The sequence below is a fragment of the Patella vulgata genome, chromosome 3 (assembly GCF_932274485.2).
Source record: "Patella vulgata chromosome 3, xgPatVulg1.2, whole genome shotgun sequence".
Classification (NCBI taxonomy): domain Eukaryota; kingdom Metazoa; phylum Mollusca; class Gastropoda; family Patellidae; genus Patella; species Patella vulgata.
The window spans coordinates 4740249-4761076 of NC_065881.2; the positions used below are offsets into that span (position 1 = coordinate 4740249).

Genomic DNA, 20828 nt, shown 5'->3' on the forward strand with positions numbered 1-20828 from the left:
ATTGGTAAATATAACGTGTCTCTCTCGGCTATTATTCTAGATATATTTAATTGACACGTATACTATTGCTATCTCCCTGATAATATCTACTACATCGTTAACACAGTTCATCGCGTGCATTTTGCATACCGATAGTTCATTAGCCAATCACGCTATTTTACCGACATTTCGCCTAATAGTTTGGATGCAGCTATGGCGGGTGTGGCGCCAGGCAGGGTAAGCTTACTCTTCCGGACACCTGTTACCACTGTTTGTCGTGTAATTTGTACACGAGGAGCAGTCCATTTGCTGATTCGAATTCTGTCTTATGGTTTGGATTGTTCGTACTTGGTTTTATTTTATTTTTAAGATGCAGTATATTCAATCACAATGTGAAGCTATCATTGTCGTGGAATGTTAGAACAGAAAATAAAGACACAAACCAGACGACCAAGGACTGTTCCATGATATGTAGCTTGAAAAGGGAGCATGGGTCAATATGCTGGATGTGGCGACCGGTTCTGGAGTATATCCGCTTTCCACGTCTGACAGACGATCCATGGTACTACACCTTCCGTAGAGGGTCCACAACCATCGTATTACATACTTTTACACTATCTGCGTACAGGGAGCGGCCATTTAGTCCGGTAGTTTTGGTCCCGTTTTCACAAAATTCGAACTCAACCATTTTTGTGGTGTAACAGTGATACAGGAGGGAGTTTGTCGGGTCCCGTTAAGGAAATTTAACAGGCGACAATGCACGATGCCATCATCCTATCCAAATTACGTAGGCATACATACATACACACTGATATTTTTTATGAATTAATAGTTTCACATTTTGATTCAATTTCATTGATACAAAGCATTAATTGTGATATCACCCATGTCTATATCATTATCCCACGCTTTGAATGCCAATCCCATCCCACCATCTGATGATAAAGGATAAAGCACACAACCGTTACACTTTTATCATAAAAAGTGTTGTTTTACATTTGTATCATGAAGCTGAGCAGGGGGAGGGGGGAGCCGCCCCTCTGGATCCATCCCTGAAGTCATAAAAATGTTAACAAAGTGTATTCAATGCAAAAATAGCTGAACACATAAGCAGTTTCAAGGAAATTTGATGCCGTATTTACTATTTCCATGTAGACCCTAAATATTTAATCCAGATGATGTTTGGGATGGTACTCCATACAAAAAATCTAAAAGAAGTCCTTTAAAAAATAAATGGAGGATATTAGAAAAATAAAATAGTTTGATTATATGGACTTGGTATGCTAAAACAAAGATGGTTTTCAAAATTTGAAGTATTGTTGGTTGTAATGTATATATTCAGGCATCTCTGTGATACTTCGTGATTTCCAATTTGTGGTGCTTACCACGTAGCTGTGCAGCGCTGAATAGTATATTTGCTTCATTTTTTCCAAAGTTACAAATTCCAAAGTCATTTTTTTACATTTTCATCTATTTTGGGTTGTTCAGTACAGTATCATCTCAAGAACGTTTAGATACCAAAATACAGGCGCTAAAGCTGTTGTGAATGTCTTTTTGACCCCCCCCCCCCACACACACACACACACACACACACATTTCAGGTGTTGTGACAATTTTGTTCACTCCACCAGATTCAGATTCAGACGGGCTTGAGGAGGTGGTGATGATGAACAATCCTCGCTTGAACAATTTCTCCATTCAACGCGCATGCTGCAGAACCACAATAACAAAGATAAAGATACTTTGTACTCACAACAATCTCCCGTATCGTTGATTTCTTATTACATGTGTATAAATCAAAAACAGAACAGACACTAAAACCGCACTTTGCGATACTCCAGGATTTCCATAGACAATAAAGACACATGTTAATTTGAGCCACACAATAAAAAGAAAATCAACACAGAAACATTCTATGTAGGCTTTAACAGATTCATGTCATATTTTACTTGTTGGCGACACAGATCTATGAGTTAAAAAGTCCGTGTAGGATGACGTAATCATTCAGAAGGCAATAAACAATTCACTATGTATTTGTCTATATTCATCAAATACCGCTTCTGTTTTTTATAATGGAATTTAGTATGGATAGTAGAAACCATGTGGTCGCATTCTATAGTACATACAAATATTTTCACTACATATTATTATATATGAGCCATGGGAGACCAAGTTACATGCGTCTAACCTCTTCCACCATATTTATAAATTCGATTGTAAAGACAAACTTTTTAATGCCAAAGCATCGGTATATAGCCGGGAGTATTTTTTAATATAATGTAAAGCATCATTATATATTTGGGGGAATTTTTAATATAATGTAAAACATCTTGATATATTTGGGAGTATTTTTAAAATGTAAAAAATCAATGGAGATACAGTCACTTTAAAAGATTAGGGTAGCGTAACTCGCGTGCGTTCTCTAAACATTATAAATTCCTAGAAAAACAACTGTGAATATTACTACTTTCCGTGAAATTCATATTCTCCAGAAATTTTAATATACACAAAGAACGTTTGTCAGTATCTTTCTATGGGATATTAATATAACTGCTTTCCAATAAACTTCATTTTCCCCAGAAAAGTGTAATAAAAAACGTTCAACGATATTTTAATGTATATTATATTGTAGTCGTGTTATTATGCTATTATTACAGTTCACACAGGGGGCCTCCCTCTTTGCCACATATGAACGTTTGAAAGAGATTGGAATACCCGATTGTGTTTTTTAGAGAGAGAGAGAGAGAGAAATGGGGTTTAACGTCCACTCGACACAAACTAGGTCATTTCGGGACTAACATATGGTTTAATTTTATTTACATAATTCGCTTGCGCGTAGGGGTCTTTAGCAGTGGGAGGAAACCGGAGGACCCGGAGAAAACCCACGAGGTTGGACAGGCGACCCTACTCCTTGCCACGTACAACCGGGGATTCGAAACCACGCCAGTCGACTCAATGACAGACTGTATGATACAGCGCGCACACGCTAACCATTCAGCCATCCAACCCCCCGTGTTTTTTAGAAGGATTTATTTAAAACTGTATTGCATACAATAGTAAATGACATTATAGCTGAAGTCACTACTGACGTAAACAACCATTGTTAAATAAGTTTGAATAGAATATTTAGCAGTTAACTTTGAACCCGGATCATCGGGTGGGTACCCATTATATACCATGTATAAACTAATAAAGGGATGGGCGCATAATCTCTACGTACTCCAGACAGATTCGGTAGAATCCCAATTAAACTTCACTAGGTAAGTTCGTTTAATTTTTTAATTCTACCTCACTGTCCTACGTCACTCCGAGATTAAGCGAGATCTTTAAAGCCTGAGATCATTTTAACCCGTCATAGAAATAACATAAATAAAGTTACATTTTCAAATCAATTCCAGAATCTTTCAAGACCAATTTGGTCCATCTACTTAAAGTATCCCTAGAAATAGGTTTAAAAGTTGCCCAACTCAACAACAATTTCGTCTCATCGTTTCTATTACTTTCAGTTTTAGATAATTTTTCCGAAACACACAATGATTTATCCTCAGAAAATGCTGGAAATGTTACTTGAGACAAGTGTGATCGTGGTTTACTGGTTTTAAGTAAATCACCTATTCTAAATGAAACACTATAGTGGCTATAATTTATCTGAATATATATCTTTGGATTCTTATTAAATAATAAATATTTAATCGATCAATTTGACTTTCTATGGTCGTTATGACCAATCTATGACTACATGTTATATCCGTTTTGACAAGGGCGTCCCAGTTTCCGCTTTTTGTTTTTTTTTATTTTCGTAAAATCATGTAGAGCAATAAATAAAACAAAGACAGATTAAGTGATTCTGAATATTACGGAAAATGTTAATCCGGCTATGAAATCTAACAATCTGGAAGTGAAAATCAGAGTCGGGTTAAGCTTGCATGGGATCCTTGGCTGAAAATGTCATCGGTGCCCTTGAATCAACTGTGAAAACGGACTTATTCTGGTCATTGTCCGCCAAACAGAAATTTATGCCAAACTCCGTTAGTTTTGCTTCTAGTTACTACACATCGGTTCCGATTCAAGGGGACTTTTTCAGTAATTAAAGCCCTTTTTCGGAAGAGTACGCACATAAAAAACACACCCATACACCCTGATAGAAAAATCTCACCGGATTCAATCGCTATCAACAATTTCCGGATTCTTTTGTTTTTGCATTTATGTTGGTGGTAGTGGTGGTGGTGGTGGTGTGTGTGTGTGTGTACAGAATCATTGTTTAATTCTAGATTTCTGCTGCTCTGCAAAAATAGAATTCAGCATGTTCTCTGTTCGATTTTATTAACCATTATTCAGGAAACCTTGCGACGTTTTCTGTATTAGTAAAATTGTATTTTAATCATTCTGTTACGTGGTATGATTGTCTTATCTGTATTCAGGGGCTAAGTGAGAAGGACGCAATGACGGGCTTTGCGTCATGGTTTTGTGATTTTGCGGCCCCTCGCAAATGGCAAAACATCACGTGGTTTCAAGGCGAATTCCAACATTATCATCATAATCATAATGCTCAACAAGTGTCAAACATATACTGTGGGTCATATAAACCACAAATCGACTCTAGCATGATCCACACAGCCCAGTATTACTCGGTGGCACTAAGGGGGGGGGGGGGTCCTAGTCCTCATACAAAATCTTGGATCACCATGCTCTTACCTATGGAAGCCTATAACTACCATTCATAATTTCTACTTTTCGCCTCTTCAGAACACGAAAGTCGAAAAGTAGAAGTTACGACAAAATGTGAGGCGACAAGACGGTATATAAGCCAAAATCAACTCGAAAATAGGAAATTAAGAAATAACACACCGCGATAATAGCGCCCCCCGTTTTTTCTTAATTTCTACTTTTTGACTTGCATTTTGGCTTGTATACCGTCTTGTCGACTTTCGACTAAGTCATCTTTTTGTATTTATTGATGTCAGTAAGAAGGCGCCAACACGCTATACAAGCCAAAATGCAACTCGAAAAGTAGAAATTAGGAAATTAACACACTGCGCTATTAGCGACCTATGATCTGTCGTACTGTCGACTTTTCTACTTTTCGCCTAGGAAGTTATTGTAGTCTCTGTCTTCCAGGTCACATTTGAATACGCGCAATTCCCTTTAACAAAAATGTCTGTGTGATAGAGTCTAGTTGGTAAATGAAAAAGCGTGCTGAGCGAGACCGCTGCTGAGCGAGGCCGTATGTCAGTCAATTTGATTGACAGTTCGATATACGGCCTTGATATTACTTTTAGTTGTGGTTAAAATGAGAGTTTGGATCTCCCTGCACCCGTTTCTTATGTTTATATCTTGTAAAAATTTTCTCCATTAATTTCCATACTTGAATGTTAATATAAATGATGAATATTATCTTATATCTAGTAGGCAAACCCATCGCCCTATCTCACAAAGAATCTAAACAGGCTCGCTGTATCGTAGTTGCAAAAATGAGATGTTCGATATTCCACTAAATCGTTAAATCCCCCCACCCACCCACTCTCTCTCTCTCTAACTTTTATTTTATATATCTCAGAAATAGTAAATTCCATCGCACTGTACTACATATAGAACCCCCAATGGGCCTCGCAATGCAGTCAGACTTTTTCTTTTGTTTAAAAGATTTGGGGGATATTTTTTCAATTGATTTTGATAAAATAATCATATTTCTTTCGAACGTTAAATACGTATATTAAGGACAGTATACTATATTATATCCCAGAAACACGGAAATTTATCATCCAATATCGCGTATAGAGCCTAATCGGCCTCGCTATGCATGAAATATACAATCGGCCTCGCTTAGCAGTTGGACTTTTTCTTAATTTTGGAAGATTATAAAGTATTTCTATGAATTAAATTTCATAGCAAAATTATATTTAAGTGATTGTATTATATAAATTAAGAATAATATCACAGAAATAGCGGAATTCATCGCACTATACCATATGAAGTACACAATTGGCCTCGCTTAGCAGTGGGACTTTTTCTTATGTTTAAAAGATTTGGGGGATATGTTTTCAATTGATTTTGATAAAATAATCATATTTCTTTCGAGCGTTTTACGTATATTAAGGACATTATATTATATATCCCAGAAACACGGAAATTCATCACCAAATATCGCGTATAGAGCCTAATCGGCCTCGCTATGCATGAAGTATAAAATCGGCCTCGCTTAGCAGTGGGACTTTTTCTTAATTTTGAAAGATTATAAAGTATTTCTATGAATTAATTTTCATAGAAAGAAAACAATATTTAAGTGATTGCATTTTATAAATTAAGAATTGTATCTTATATATATATCACAGAAATAGCGGAATTCGTTGCACTATACCATATGAAGTATACAATCGGCCTCGCTTAGCAGTGGGACCTTTTCTTAACTTTGAAAGATTATGAAGTATTTCTATGAATTAATTTTCATAGAAAAATTATATTTAAGTGATTGTATTATATAAATTAAGAATAATATCATGTATATCACAGAAATAGCAGAATTCATCGCATTATACAACATGAAGTATACAATCGGCCTCGCTTATCAGTGGGACTTTTTCTTAAGTTTTGAAAGATTATAAAGTATTTCTATGAATTAAATTTCATAGAAAAATTATATTTAAGTGATTGTATTATATAAATTAAGAATAATATCACAGAAATAGCGGAATTCATCGCACTATACCACATGAAGTAGACAACCGGCCTCGCTTAGCAGTCAGCCCTTTTCTTATACGATTAAAAGATTTGCGGATATTTTTTCAATTGATTTCCATAAAATAATGATATTTCTTTCTAATGTGTTACGTATATTACGCACACTATCTTATATATCCCAGGAACACGGAAATGCATCATCCAATACCGCGTATAGAGCCTAATCGGCCTCGCTGGGACTTTTTCTTAATTTTGAAAGGTTATAAAATATTTCTATGTATTATATAAATTAAACATGCATTATGCAAGAGCTAAATTTGCATATTCTGTCTTCCTTTGGGCCTGAAATGTTATATAAACTATTAATTAGACATTGATTAAAGTATCCAGACTATAATCAACGCTAGCCTGTGATATTTGTTGGATTATTATCCGATTTGCTGCATAACTTTCCTTCTCGATTTAACGAGTAAGTGGATAATCGAGACTATGATTTTTGTCGAACAGACTTTAGTAATAATCCTTATAAGACATAGACGTAGATTTCACAAATTAAAAACACTTATATGGATATACTACTTCTGAATTTATTAACATGCTACGTTTCGATACACATACAGATATCGTTATCAAGCAAATAATGATTTATAACAAAAATGTGGTGCAATATATAGTTAACAATTGGAAACCATGTAACAGATTAATCAATAATTACAAACAAGATGAGAGAAGTAATAATATGGATAAACAATTACAAAGGATTAACAAATAGAAAGCTTGTAATGTATTGATAACAATTATTATTAACAATAAATAGTCCTTTCTAAACTCGACCTTCAAATAAAATGGGAGCGACTTAAACAAGAAAGAGGCGGGGCTTACATCTGCCTCGCTCGTCAGAATCGTAAAAATCGGTCTCGCTCAGCATTTACCAACTAGACTCTATCACACAGACATTTTTGTCAAAGGGAATTGCGCGTATTCAAATGTGACCTGGAAGACAGAGACTGCAATAACTTCCTAGGCGAAAAGTAGAAAAGTCGACAGTACGACAGATCATAGGTCGCTAATAGCGCAGTGTGTTAATTTCCTAATTTCTACTTTTCGAGTTGCATTTTGGCTTGTATAGCGTGTTGGCGCCTTCTTACTGACATCAATAAATACAAAAATATGACTAAGTCGAAAGTCGACAAGACGGTATACAAGCCAAAATGCAAGTCAAAAAGTAGAAATTAAGAAAAAACGGGGGGCGCTATTATCGCGGTGTGTTATTTCTTAATTTCCTATTTTCGAGTTGATTTTGGCTTATATACCGTCTTGTCGCCTCACATTTTGTCGTAACTTCTACTTTTCGACTTTCGTGTTCTGAAGAGGCGAAAAGTAGAAATTATGAATGGTAGTTTTAGGCTTCCATACTTACCTGTACACACGAAACACCACTAGTTGTAACATGATAAAGTTTGTATTCAAACATATCTATTCACAACAAAACAACAAATTGTTATTCAGTATGGGCGTTATCTATTATATCATGTTATTTATCATATCATCGGTGATCTCTATTAGTAAGTGCAGGGGGACAGCACCACACAAAATTTACACAAAAACAAATACACGGACAAGACATCATACTCCGGAAAACGCAAACAGACAGACAATTAAAAAAAAGTGAATGGATCCGGGGGCTAGCCATAAGCGTCCACTGCGCTGTACAGTCCCGGGTCAAACTTGAAAACAATCAGGAATACAACCCATATACAGTTACCGAGCAAGCAAAACTGCCTTGTCCATTGTTCAATCGTTCTAGAAACTCTATTTATATTTTATTTATATAAACATATTCATTTCAATTTGGTAGTATGCCAAGTTTTAATAATTATTCTGTAATGCACAATCCGTTTCATTGCTTATAATTTTTGGGGGTTTTTTTTGGCAGACCTATTATACTATGGCCATGCCGTGGTGTACTATCGACACGTAGATATCAATTACATGTATGTCTCAGATATTATCAAGATGATTTTAGTTAACATCTTATTTCAACTATTGTCCTCATCTGTTATAAACAGGTTTCTACACATACCTGTAGCTTCACCTGAATAATGATTAAAAATACCTGTACAGTTAAATAGGGTAACGTATTGAAAAGCGTGGGAATAAACATCTGCTCCTATTCTTTAATCCTTCACACCTTCAGAGGCGTACTGGGGCGTCGGAAGGGGGTAGATAGACTAAACTTAAGGCACTTGCGGCGTGGTTCTGATATACATGCTAAAATCGATTTCATGTAAATTTGTGCCAAACGCAGGCAGTTTTTGTTCCAGGTACTACGCATATTTTTTTTGAAAATAACTAAAATTTCATCAGCCTATCCACTGTAAAAAATAATTGCCTCAATAGTGAATCAAACTAGTTTTCTCGTCATATTACGTATTCTTCATTGCGATGGGGCCCAACGAAACCAATCGGTCCAATGGCTGTATTACCATGGGTCATTTGTCAGACGTGGAGAACGGACTACTCAATCCGGCGTATAACCCATGTATTGTGTCTTACTTCATATTCTGGTACAGCCCTTGTGATCGTCTAATATTTTCACTTGTCGTCTTTGGCTTCCCCTTTGCGTTGTGTATATTATAGCTGGATACATATAAGAATACAATGCATAATACAATAAAGTCATACTGTCATCTCCAAAATCCCATTCAGTCAGCCTCGCTGGGCCCAGCCTGCTGATAGAGATTGCTACATCTTTTCCTTCTGGAATCAAAACGGCTGTCTAGCGTATGTTCAAAGATATGATGGTCTTGTAGCTTTGGGTTTTGGACGTTCAATTCTGTAATTAGTCAAATATGACCTAAAGAATTAGCCCAACGTCGTCGAAACCCACACTTATATGGATATTGGAAAACTTACAGTAGAAATTTCACACAATTTATCTGTTATCAATCTAGAACTGAATGTTTACTAAATTATAACTATTTTTATATAACAATCTGCCACTCATTCTTTGAGTGCATTAGATACGACTTCTATAGAATATGTTAACTAAAATACTTACTAACGATATAATATAATGCTATCATTAATATATAGAGCAGAAATTCTACAATAGTCTTACAGGGCCCAGGGCCTCCCAGTCGTTCCTGACAATTTTAATGCGGGGCTTAATTGGGGGGAATTGTGATTATAATCGAATGCAAACTCCCACCTTTTTTTAAATCGAAGCCGAAATCAAGAGAAAATTGGATACCAGCCACAATCGGCCATTGGGTGCAATTGGTTCTAGTTGTGATAAAATAATACTAAACATTCTCCATTAATAAAACATGCTACTATTAGGCTACAGGCAGTCAGTATAGGATTGCCGCTCAATTGGCCCTAAGGCACAATTTAATACGTGGTCTGCAAATGCAGACATTTTGGTTCACCCCAATAAAAGGAAGAAAGTTAAATTACAAAAAAATCAGAACCAATTTGTGTACAGTACTGTATTTTACTATAAGATTACAGTAGCTAGATTACAATTTTCTTTTTTACTTTTAATGGATATTTGGCTGACCTTAAGGCACGTGCCTTGTTTACGTAATACTTACCTAATGGTTAATCCAGTACTTGTAAGCAATTTGCTGGCATGCGCGAATTCAAACCAGAACGTAACGATCCGAATTCAACATCTTACCGAAAAGACCAAGCTGACTAGGCGCAAAGAACAAGACGAAAATGCGAAGGTAAGACGCGACAATCGAGCATTTTTTGGTAGAGGGCGAGGGTGAAAAATGCTGTACTTAACAACCAGATTGTAGTCTGGAGGCTCAGTGCGGTGTGGGGTGGGGGCGTATCCACCAAATATGCACAAAGCCAGACCTAACTTCTCTACAGCATCTTTTGGTGTAGAATTTTACTATAGAAAGGTTCAGTCTGGTTTTGTGCCCATTTGTTGGACACAACCGCCCCCTCCCCCCGCACTGAGCCTCCAGTCTATTGTACATTTGAGTGTACGTATAGTGAACGTACAGATGGGCAAACAGTGATGATGACTATATACGACCATATTAAAGGAGCTAAATCACTAATATTTGGCACCTAGAAATAGACACAAATGGGTCGCAGTGCAAAAAGTTAGGGGGGATAGGGGCAGCTTCTTGTACTTAGATAGTGTAAAAGTATGTCAAAACGTTTATCCGATGAAGATTACGGTTCCTTTCGATATAAGCGCATATTGAACTGTAACTTCTTGGATAATGACGCCTTATTGTATTTGATTTTTGAAAAACGTACATACATATCACCATTACACTAAATTGCAGCTGAGTTCGAATTTCGAAAAATCGGACTACGTTTCCCGACAAAATGGCCGCTCCCCTCTAAAAAAAAAGTGCTAAAGTAGGGTGACCCATGCAACCAAATTTATCCGCTAAAATTGTCTGTCCAAAAACGAATTTCGGGCACACTGGGAGCACGTACTCGGAGCACGTACGGGCGAAACTACAAATTTAGGCTCAAAATTCGGTACATATGCATTAACCGCTGACTTGAATCAAACGCCAATTATTATTGATCTTCGAAATATGGCTGATAATTCTGCGCAAACTACTCTTACATGTAATGTATTATGAATGTATATAGACTGATTTACAATCAGTCGTTCCTGTTGTTACCCTAATTTCTGATCAGTTATGTTCAAATTGACGTTTGGTTATTCCAGTCTACACCGATAGTATTCTCCTGTTGAGTATGTGCCTTTTGCACGGGGGATCACGGTGACCAAGTGGGTAAGACGCTCGCTAGCCTGGAGGTCGGGTGTTCGATCCCTGCATTGGCCGAGAAAGTTCATCCCGATTTTCCGGTGTGGTTCCCCTTGTCAGTGATGCAGGACGGAGGGCCTGACAAGGACAGCTGTCTAGTCGTTCGGATGGGACGAAAAACCGAGGTCCCGTGTACATATTGGCGTGCACGTAAAAGATCCCTTGACAGTTGGAATTCGATATAAGAGTAGGCCATAGTGCCGCTGTCCGGGCAAAATTTCCCTCATAGCACACTGTATAGCGTATGCCCGCCTTCATTAGCCAAGTTCGTAGCATAACGGTAGGACGTTAAACCCCATTTCATTTCATTTCCTTCTTGCACGCGATTCGTGTGCCAATTTTAAAATTTTCATTTTGCCTTAACTATTGGATATCAGAACCCCATCTTTTCACGGTAATATAATAACATCTTTGTATGAAAATGGTTGATAATGTTTTCTATTGTATTATTTGAAATAGTTTCTGTGGTATTTCTTTTATTTGCATTTGAAAGGGAGATGACTCACTAAACGACTAATTCTGGAGAATTCGTCTTTTAATAATTTCCCCTTGAAAATATCACAGTGACAGCTCTTGAATTGAATTATATTCATACGCCCACATAGTATTTTTGTCGTCAATATGACTATCCGCTCGTCTGTTCACCTGTATTTTGTGGGTATTTTATATGCCCACAGATCAGAATTATAAACTTATAAGTTGGCTTAGGCAGATCAGAAACCTTGACAGCTTTATATTGAATAGAAATTATCTTTTAGTTGTTAGAATTTAGAATTGCCTGTAACTACCAAATGGTAAGTATTTAATACTTCTATTAGTCTTGGAGTAGGACGGGGACCTCGGGAGAAAAACAACGTCTAGTACTAGTAGCTCGGGTGGTTTGATTGGTAAAACATAAATTTCGAGCACTAACGTACATCTCATACATATGTAGATAATCGTTTCGCTTTATTGACGACCGCAAACGCACTTTCCTGCAATTCCAACCCTCGAATATAGCAACTTCAAGGTGATCTAACTTAGATGATTGACTCGCATTTCAATCCAATCAATTGTTCACATTCCACCGAGACGGGACCGTCATCAGAAAAATTTAACTGCCGCAAACGCGTTTTCCTGCTATTCCAATCCGTTAATACAGCAACTTCAAGGTGGTCAATATAGCCTACCTTTGGTGACTGACCTGATTCCCCAACAACCAATCTCGCCCTCCCCGAGAAAATGTTGAAATTAACCGCCGTAAATGCATTTTTCTGCTATTCTAGCCCGTGAGTCAAGCAACCTAAACTGCAACCATCCAATCACTGTTGCAGCTGCATTCACAAATAATAATCGAATCGCGAAAAATGTCGCAAAAAGTAGAGTGACCCAAGAAAAAATATTTTAAGCCATATTCAGTTTAGTACAAATTTGTGAAAGTCATTTAAAAGATAAGTAAAATTAGTGTTTTATTATATTTCGGACACTTTATTTTGCTAATTAGATGAAATAATAATTTTTGTTTTCACTTTACCTGTCCGCCCGAAAAGTCAGATTGCCCTAAAGTTAGGGGGGATAGGGGCAGCTTCTTGTACTTAGATAGGTATGTCCGATTTTGATGAATGACATAGATTATGGTTCCTTTTGATATAAGCGCATATCGAACTGTAACTTCTTGGATAATGACCCCTTATTGTATTTGATTTTTGAAAAACGTACATACCTATCACCATTACACTAAATTGCAGCTGAGTTCGAATTTTGGAAAATCGGACTACGTTTCCAGACAAAATGGCCGCTCCCCTCTAAACAAAAAGTGCTCTAAAGTAGGGTGACCCATGCAACCAAATTTAACAGCTAAAATTGACTGTGCAAGCACGAATTCCGGGCACACTGGGAGCACGTACGGGCGAAACTACAAATTTAGGCTCCAAATTCGGTACATATGCATTAACCGCTGACTTGAATCAAACGCCAATTATTATTAATCTTCGAAATATGGCTGATAATTCTGCGCAAACTACTCTTACAACTTTAAATGAAATTTTGGCAGATCTTGATGATATAGCTGGGCCCATTAGTAAATCCGTAATTTTCGAAATGATAAATACAGTGTCAGACAGAGCCAGTACCGAAATATCTGATTACATACTTCGATTTGCAATTCATATTTTGTTTAACATAGAATTTAATATCTTTAGTAATTGCGACAAATGTTCCTGCTAATATATCGGAACATGTCATACATCGTAGATCCCCACACTTGGATACACGGGGTACCGAAATATCTGATAATTAATGTTATTTCGTTTTAATTTTTATATTTCACATACTCATTGCCCTCTGTTATGACGTAACGTTATTGTAACAGCATAGTAACGCATTAAAGTGGCCTGACGATTCGTTTGATAACGATGAAAGTACTAGCCAAAATTTTAATTTTTAGTGTTTTTTCTCTAATAATTGTACCTATACGTTTAGCTGAGAGTTAGATCGTTTTATATATTTTTTTCTTATAATTGGAACAACACGGGAAAACTAACGGAAAACACCTTGTTATAATGAATACCGGAAAACACTAAATACCGGAAGACACCCTAATAACGGAAAAAACCCTCAATAGGTAATCCAGAGCCCGGTCCTCCGTTTGCGGGGAGTTAGGGTTAGGTTTAAGAATTTGGGGGAGAGGTCAAGTCTCCACATAAGCACTGACCTAGGGTGATGAAAAATTAGTTCGTGATATTTCCTAGTTTTATTAAAGTACATATAATACATTAGGTTTATATACAAAGGTATTTAACTGTTTTTTGGTGTTGGTGGCGATGATGATCTTCCTTGGATGGTGCTTTTGGTATTCTGGTATTTTTGTTTCTGAAGAAAAGAAGAGTAAATTTGGGGCTCTCGGGTGAGAGCCACATTAGTGTGTTTCCTACTAAAAATTGGATTTAAAAGAAAGGGCTAGGGATTCTTATATCTAGTTGATTTTATTTACTAACGGTTAGGGATAGGATTTGATATATGGTTTGTTTTGGATGAGGATGGAGACTGGTCTTATTTAATCTAATTTACTGTGCACTAGGATGTCGTTCATATTTTTATTTTTAGAATATGCAATTATAAGTTTCTGTGTGAAAATTTTCGGGTGATTTTCTTGGAGATCAGTATAGTGTTTTCTGATGATTTTGGATGCACTTGCTGCTGTTGCGCGAAATGGAACTACAAAAGGGGCTATTGTGCTAGCCGTATGAATATTCAATCCTAGGGGGGCTATTGTTTTCAATTTGTCAATCCAGAATTTTTCTCTTGTTAGCCTAAACGTTTTAATTTCTTCTGTAGTTTCAAAACCGCTCATAGCCTTTTCTATTGGTGTGATAATGAGATCAGAAATGTCATGATTTAGTTGGTTGAAGTGATTTGAAACCGGTTTGTCTTTTTGAGTGACTATGTCTGACCGGTGACCGTTAATTCTTTCCCGAAGTGCATTTTGGGGCTCACCTACGTATTGCTTGTAAAACTGTCTGCATGATATTAGATAGATTATGTTTGAACTACTGCATGAAAGGTGATCTAATATTGGGAATTTTGTGCCAGATGTTTTGTTGTGGAAATGGTCGGATATATTTATGATTTTGCATGTTTGACATCTTGGGTGGCCACAAATTTTGGTTTTGACTGCTGATTGCATATTATTTGTTTTTATACGTCGGAGATATCGTTTGGAGTATCCTATTTCCCTTAGTTTGCTTAATACCAATGTACACGCTGACTCAAAGTCGGTCTTCTGAGTACGTATCCTATGAAAACGGAGAATCTGAGATTTTATGATGCCAGAGAACGTATGTTTTGGGTGAAAGGAGCTTTTGAACAATAATTGATGTGTGTCGGTTTCTTTGAAAAAATACTTTAGTTTCCAGTTGGCCTGTGATTTTGGTGTTGCTACTCTTACAAACGGTAGTGTCAAGGAAATCTATGCTGTTATGACTTACATTTGAGGTTAACTTGACAGATGGATGATAATTGTTCAAAATGTTGAAAGACGTCCAAAATTCGTCTAGCGTGTACGTCCAGACTATGAAAACGTCATCTAGAAAACGCCCATAGAAATCTGGTTTTAATGGGCAGAGCGGCAGACCTTCCCTTTCCGCCATGAAGAGATTTGCATAACTCGGGGCAAATCGTTTTCCCATCGCAGTTGCGGAAGACTGGAGGTATACTTGGTCGTTGAAAGCAAAGTCATTCCTCCTCAGACAAATGTCGAGTAATTTGAGGATTTCTTCGTCCGGTCTGGATGCTTGCGGGTTACTAAGAAATGCTTTCCTAACTGCTTCAATACCTGTGTTATTATCAATGTTTGTGAACGTGCTCTTTACGTCGATTGATATTAAAATGGTGTGCTCAGGTACTCTTAACTGTTTGATTTTATGAATGAAATCGTTAAGTGTCTTTAAGGTAGGATTGGTGTTGGCATGCTAGGAGCATTGTGATACGTTGTATGATTCGCTGCCACAGTCTGATATTATTGGGCGCCCCTTGGGTATTTTATTAGGTATAAACCATTCCGTTTCTGGATTTTTATGTATTTTTGGTAGCGTATAGAGATGTCAATGCCGACAGTCAGATTTAGCGGATAGATAATCATATTGTTTTGCTGTTATGTATTCCTTGTCTTGCAATTCATGTAAGATGTTGTTTATTAAGGTTGTAGTGTCCTTAAAGATGGGTTGGTCTAATTTAGTGTAATGTTTATGATTATTTAGTTGTTTTTCTGCCTCTGTCTGCGCGATTCATTATGACACAACACGAACCTTTGTCGCTTTACTTGATTATTATGTTTTTGTTATTTTTGAGGGTGTTCAATGCTGTTTTTGTTGAGATTTTGTTTCTGTGATTGTGGTTGACGGGATGATATTTCTGTGTTCATTTCGTCGAAAGTTTTTAAGATGATCGGTGATAAAGACTTTTTAGGTGGTTTTCATGTGGATTTTTCTGTGAATGTTTTTTTTTACCTCTGCCGGGTTTGTTCCTAAAAAAATAAGTTAGCGAAAGGGTCCTTTGGAAGCGATCGGTTGCCTGGGTGATGAGGTCTATGGATGTTAATGTGGGGGTTGAGATGAATTTAAGGCCTCTGTCAAGAATGTTCATTTGTAGGGGGCTGAGAAGTCTGTCGCTCAAATTGACAACCGCCTCTCCTAAAGACGGCTTCGCATTTCTTTTCCCTAATCCTAGATCAAATTCCTCATCCAGCAGTTGATGATCTCTCTGGCCGTGTCCGGGCTCCAGTGGATGGCGTCGTTATCTTTCAGTTCAATTTTGCCATGGAAGTTTGGTAGTGTGGTGGCGTTTGGTGAAGGTGCAGTGGAAATCAATTGGTTGTAGCTGGATTTTCTTGTCGTAGTCGGGAAGAAGTGGGGATTTGATTGGTGAAGAGCTTGGTTGTTGGGAAAGCTGCTCTGGTCACTTTGAGTAGATCTAGCATCTGCGTGTGTATCGATGGTCCACTTTCCTCCCTGTTGTTGAGCCCGACATGTATCACTAATTCTGCTGGTGCAGGTCCCATGTAGTTCTGGAGGATCTGTTTGATGTGGCTGATCTTGGCTCCAGAATAGCTATGGATCTACCAGTCCCCGATGGAAGATTACAATCCTAGCCAGGTTTGAGGATCCAATAACCAGGGTCTTTGCCCTGGCTGCTGGTAGGTACCATAAATCCTTCTCGTCTTTACCTTTGTAGCTGTGGGGTCTCTTTAGGGATAGGTTGAGTGAACGTCTACATCTGATGGAAGATCTGGTGGTGATTCTAGGGTTAGGAATGGTGGGCGATCTACATGACAAACAGTTGACAAGCGCGTTCAGTGGCGATATAGATCCCGAGGAAGTGGGTGAGCCAGACACAATCTTGGGCGAACTGGTTGATCTAGCTGCACGCTTCGAGGGAGTGTTAATGCATGTGCCTTCTCTAGGGGATAATTTTCTCTTGTTTGGTGCGTTTCGTTTTGGTGTGTGCCGGAGAAGGTTGTGTGTAATGTGTATTGGTGACGGGGGAGGGTGTGTAACAGTTTTAGAGACCGTGCACAGGAGGCGATGGAACTCTGTCTTCACACTATCCTGAAGTACAACATGGCTCGGTAGTGTGTCGACAATGATGAGGTGACGTCCTTGGATCATTTCAAGTTCAATGTCTCAATTGTAGTGACTATGGTGTGCGTCTTCATGGCCGACTTCACGAACTTGTTCAGGTCTTGGATCTTCTAATTGAACCTTCTGGTGGGTGTTCCATTCTCCTGACTCTCCATAATTGTCAAATGGTGGAGGCATTGCAGGACCTGGAAATAGGTTATAACGATACCTGCATTCTCTGGAGGTGGTTGGCGCTGGTTTGGTTGTCGATTTGGTTGGCGTTAGTTTGGTTGTTGAGTTGGTTGGCGCTGATAGCGGAATCCAGGTGGTGGTTGGTGAAAACCAGGTGGTGGTTGGTGAAAACCAGGTGGTGGTTGTGGTTGGTGAAATCCAGGTGGTGGTTGGTGAAAGCCTGGTGGTGGTTGGTAAAGGCCTGGTGGCGGTTAGAATGTGTTCCGGAGCTGTGGCCATTCCATTCGTATATGAGTGGGCGTCGGAAAGAGAGGACGTCTGGTGCGGGACCTATCCATGTTCCAAGAGTGGTGGTGGGGGTAAGGGGAAAAAACTGTTTGTGTGGACGGTGTGCAAATGGGACAAGATAAGAACGCTATTAAGACGAGATACAGTAGAGGTCTGAAAAAAGAGGAGGGGGGGGGGATAAAATGTATAGTTATATAGACGTTTTTGCAGTATTTAGCCAATGTGATTGTTCACAGTGGTATGTGTTGTATGAAACAGAGAATGTGAGACAAAAAGTGTATGAGCAAAGTCAGATCTTCGAAATATGTGAGCAAATGAATTGAATAATTATTAAACAACTTTCGAATCGAGCTTGTGCTCGAGCGTGTACTGATTTCACAATGTTACTGATAACGTGACTTAATGCAACTAAAAATATAAAACAAGTAGGAAACTGTGGTATGTGTTATATGAAACAGAGAATGTGAGACAAAATGTACATGAGCAAGGCGACGAAGTTAGATGTTCGAGATATGTGAGCAAATGAATGGAATAAATATTAAATAACTTTGGAATCAAGCTTGTGCTCAAGCGTGTACTGATTTCACAATATGACTGATAACGTGACGAAATGTAACTAAAAATATAAAATAAATATGAAACAAAGGGAAATCGTTTCAACTTTGGGGTTTATTGATTATACAGTATAGTATATTGTTATAAGTTACTAGTTTATATTAGTAGACTACTGTTTTGTATAGCCAATTTATGGAAGCCTATTGCGGCCTTTTCATAATCTCGACTTCTCGCCGCGCTACGTCGATGGCGAGAATGCGAGGCAACGAGATGACGAGGGCGAGAACACGAGTGAGCGAGAAGTCGAGAGAGCGAAAAGTCGAGGGCGAGAGTGCGAGAACGCGAGAAAAGTTCTCGCCATTGAAAATCCTCGTGTTCTCGCACTTCACTTCTCGACTTCTCGCCCTCGACTTCTCGCTCACTCGTGTTCTCGCCTTTGCGTATTTCTCGCTCTCTCGCGTTCTCGCACTCTCGCTTCGTCACAATCTCGACTTCTTACTCCCTCGCCTCGGAAATGCAATGTATGCACACTTCCACTAACTACCAATTCGGCATTTATATTTGGACATTGGTTCAAATAGTCGGGTGGTTTGTGTGTACGTTAAAGAACGATTATATTTCGATTCTGGATGGTGTTCAGGCGTTATGGGGGGCCTTTCCGAGACACGTTGTGGGGGGCATAAGTGTACCTGTCGGGGGGGGGGGGGGTTGCTGTAGAACGATCCCCCCCCCACCACAGATTGTTTGGGCGATTATTAAATTTAAGTGGATATAAAAAGGAAAAATATGAAAGGCATTCCATTCTCGCGCAGTACATCTCTAAATACATGTATATAGGCTGTCCCCTGGACAACTGTCTCGTTTTACGGAGGAGTATGGCGGTATATTATATATTCACAATTCTCAATTTGGTTTATCTCCAAATGATCTCGGATCCTGTCGGTAATCCTGTCGGATTATGACCCAGATTGTATGACAAGTCGCTTTTCTAGCTTGTTGGCACTCTATATGTCACAATTTTTATCTGATTTTAAAAATATAGATATATCACCGTTACAGCATAATGAGAGTTGAGTTCGAATTTCGTGAAAATTGGACCGAAATTGTCTGACAAAATAGTCGCTTCTACTTGTACCCGTAATATCACGGTTGTGGACCATCTAGAGGTCAACGTTTTTATCCGATTTTAATGAAACTTGAAATGCATGTTTATAACCCATAGATCTTGGTTCCTTTCGATATATGCACATATCGGACTGTAACGTCCTTGATTAAAGTCCCTAATTGTACGTAAAAATGTGTTGTTGGCTTCTGAACCTTCTAGAGGTCACAATTAATATTTGATTAAAAAAAAACGTTCAAACATACCACCATTACACCAAAATTGCAGCTGAGTTCGAATTTCGTGAAAATTGGACCGACGTTTCACATTAAAATGGTCGCCCCATTTACGCTAATAGTGTTAAAGTGTTACAACCATTATGACAGATGAGTTCAATTTCACGAAACTGCCCGACAAAATGGCTGCTCCCCATATGCAAATAGTGTAAAATTATGTAATTCCAAGGTTATTACATTTTCGTCGTTATGTCCCTTTCCTTTCATATTTTGTTTGTGGAGACTCTGCATGTCACAATTTTATGAAATTTTGACAAAACTTAGAGCTTGATCTCCAACAACTCGCGGTTGCTTTCGATATTGGCATGTATCGGACCGTAACTTCGTGGATTATGGTCATTGATTGTACGAAAAATCACGTTTTGGCTTGTGGACACTCTATAGATGTCGACAACTCACAGATCTCGTTCCTTTTTAGATATTCGCGCATATTGGAGCGCACCTTCTTGGCTTATGGCCCCTGTACGGAAAATGGCATTTTAAGCTTGTGAATCGTCTAGGGGTCACACTTTTTATCCGATTTAAAAACAAAAACGTTTTAATATATCAATGTTACACCATAATGACCGTGGGGTTCGATTTTCGTGACAATTGAACTGAAACTGCCCGACAAAATGGCAGGGCGAAATACTACGCTTCAAAATACCACGCTACGCTCGCCTCACTGGTTCTATACAAAGGAAATGTGGTACGCTGCTCTAGTACCACGGACTTCTTAATTATAGAGATTTTACAATATTTAAAGCAAATTTTGCAAATTATGTTGATTATTTCATCCATTTTGATGTTTTTATAGGCCATATTTACACTTTATATTAAAATAAATTACTATACA

At 38.1% G+C, this 20828-nt stretch overlaps 2 protein-coding genes and 1 long non-coding RNA gene across 7 annotated transcripts in view; 2 read left to right on the top strand and 1 right to left on the bottom strand.

Annotated features, from left to right (window-relative positions):
• The window catches only part of LOC126814832 (uncharacterized), a 29588-nt gene extending 27035 nt beyond the window's left edge, over positions 1 to 2553 (top strand). For all 3 annotated transcript variants that reach the window (XM_050540225.2, XM_050540223.2, XM_050540226.2), the window contains exon 8: positions 350 to 2553. In XM_050540225.2, the coding sequence (XP_050396182.1) occupies position 350 (1 nt within the window). In that variant the 3' untranslated portion in view covers positions 351 to 2553. The remainder of the gene's footprint in view (positions 1 to 349) is intronic.
• Positions 1 to 4180, bottom strand: part of LOC126814842 (uncharacterized) — an 83052-nt gene extending 78872 nt beyond the window's left edge. Inside the window, exon 1 of the long non-coding RNA XR_007677774.2 lies at positions 4136 to 4180. This is a non-coding gene — a long non-coding RNA (uncharacterized LOC126814842). The remainder of the gene's footprint in view (positions 1 to 4135) is intronic.
• The window catches only part of LOC126814811 (uncharacterized), a 94402-nt gene continuing 76707 nt past the window's right edge, over positions 3134 to 20828 (top strand). For 2 of the 3 annotated variants that reach the window (XM_050540187.2, XM_050540181.2), the window contains exon 1: positions 12131 to 12259. The gene's annotated coding sequence lies outside the window, so the exon portion shown is untranslated. Of the gene's footprint in view, positions 3240 to 12130; positions 12260 to 20828 lie in introns of those variants that run through there. The other variant, XM_050540182.2, reaches the window with a different exon arrangement.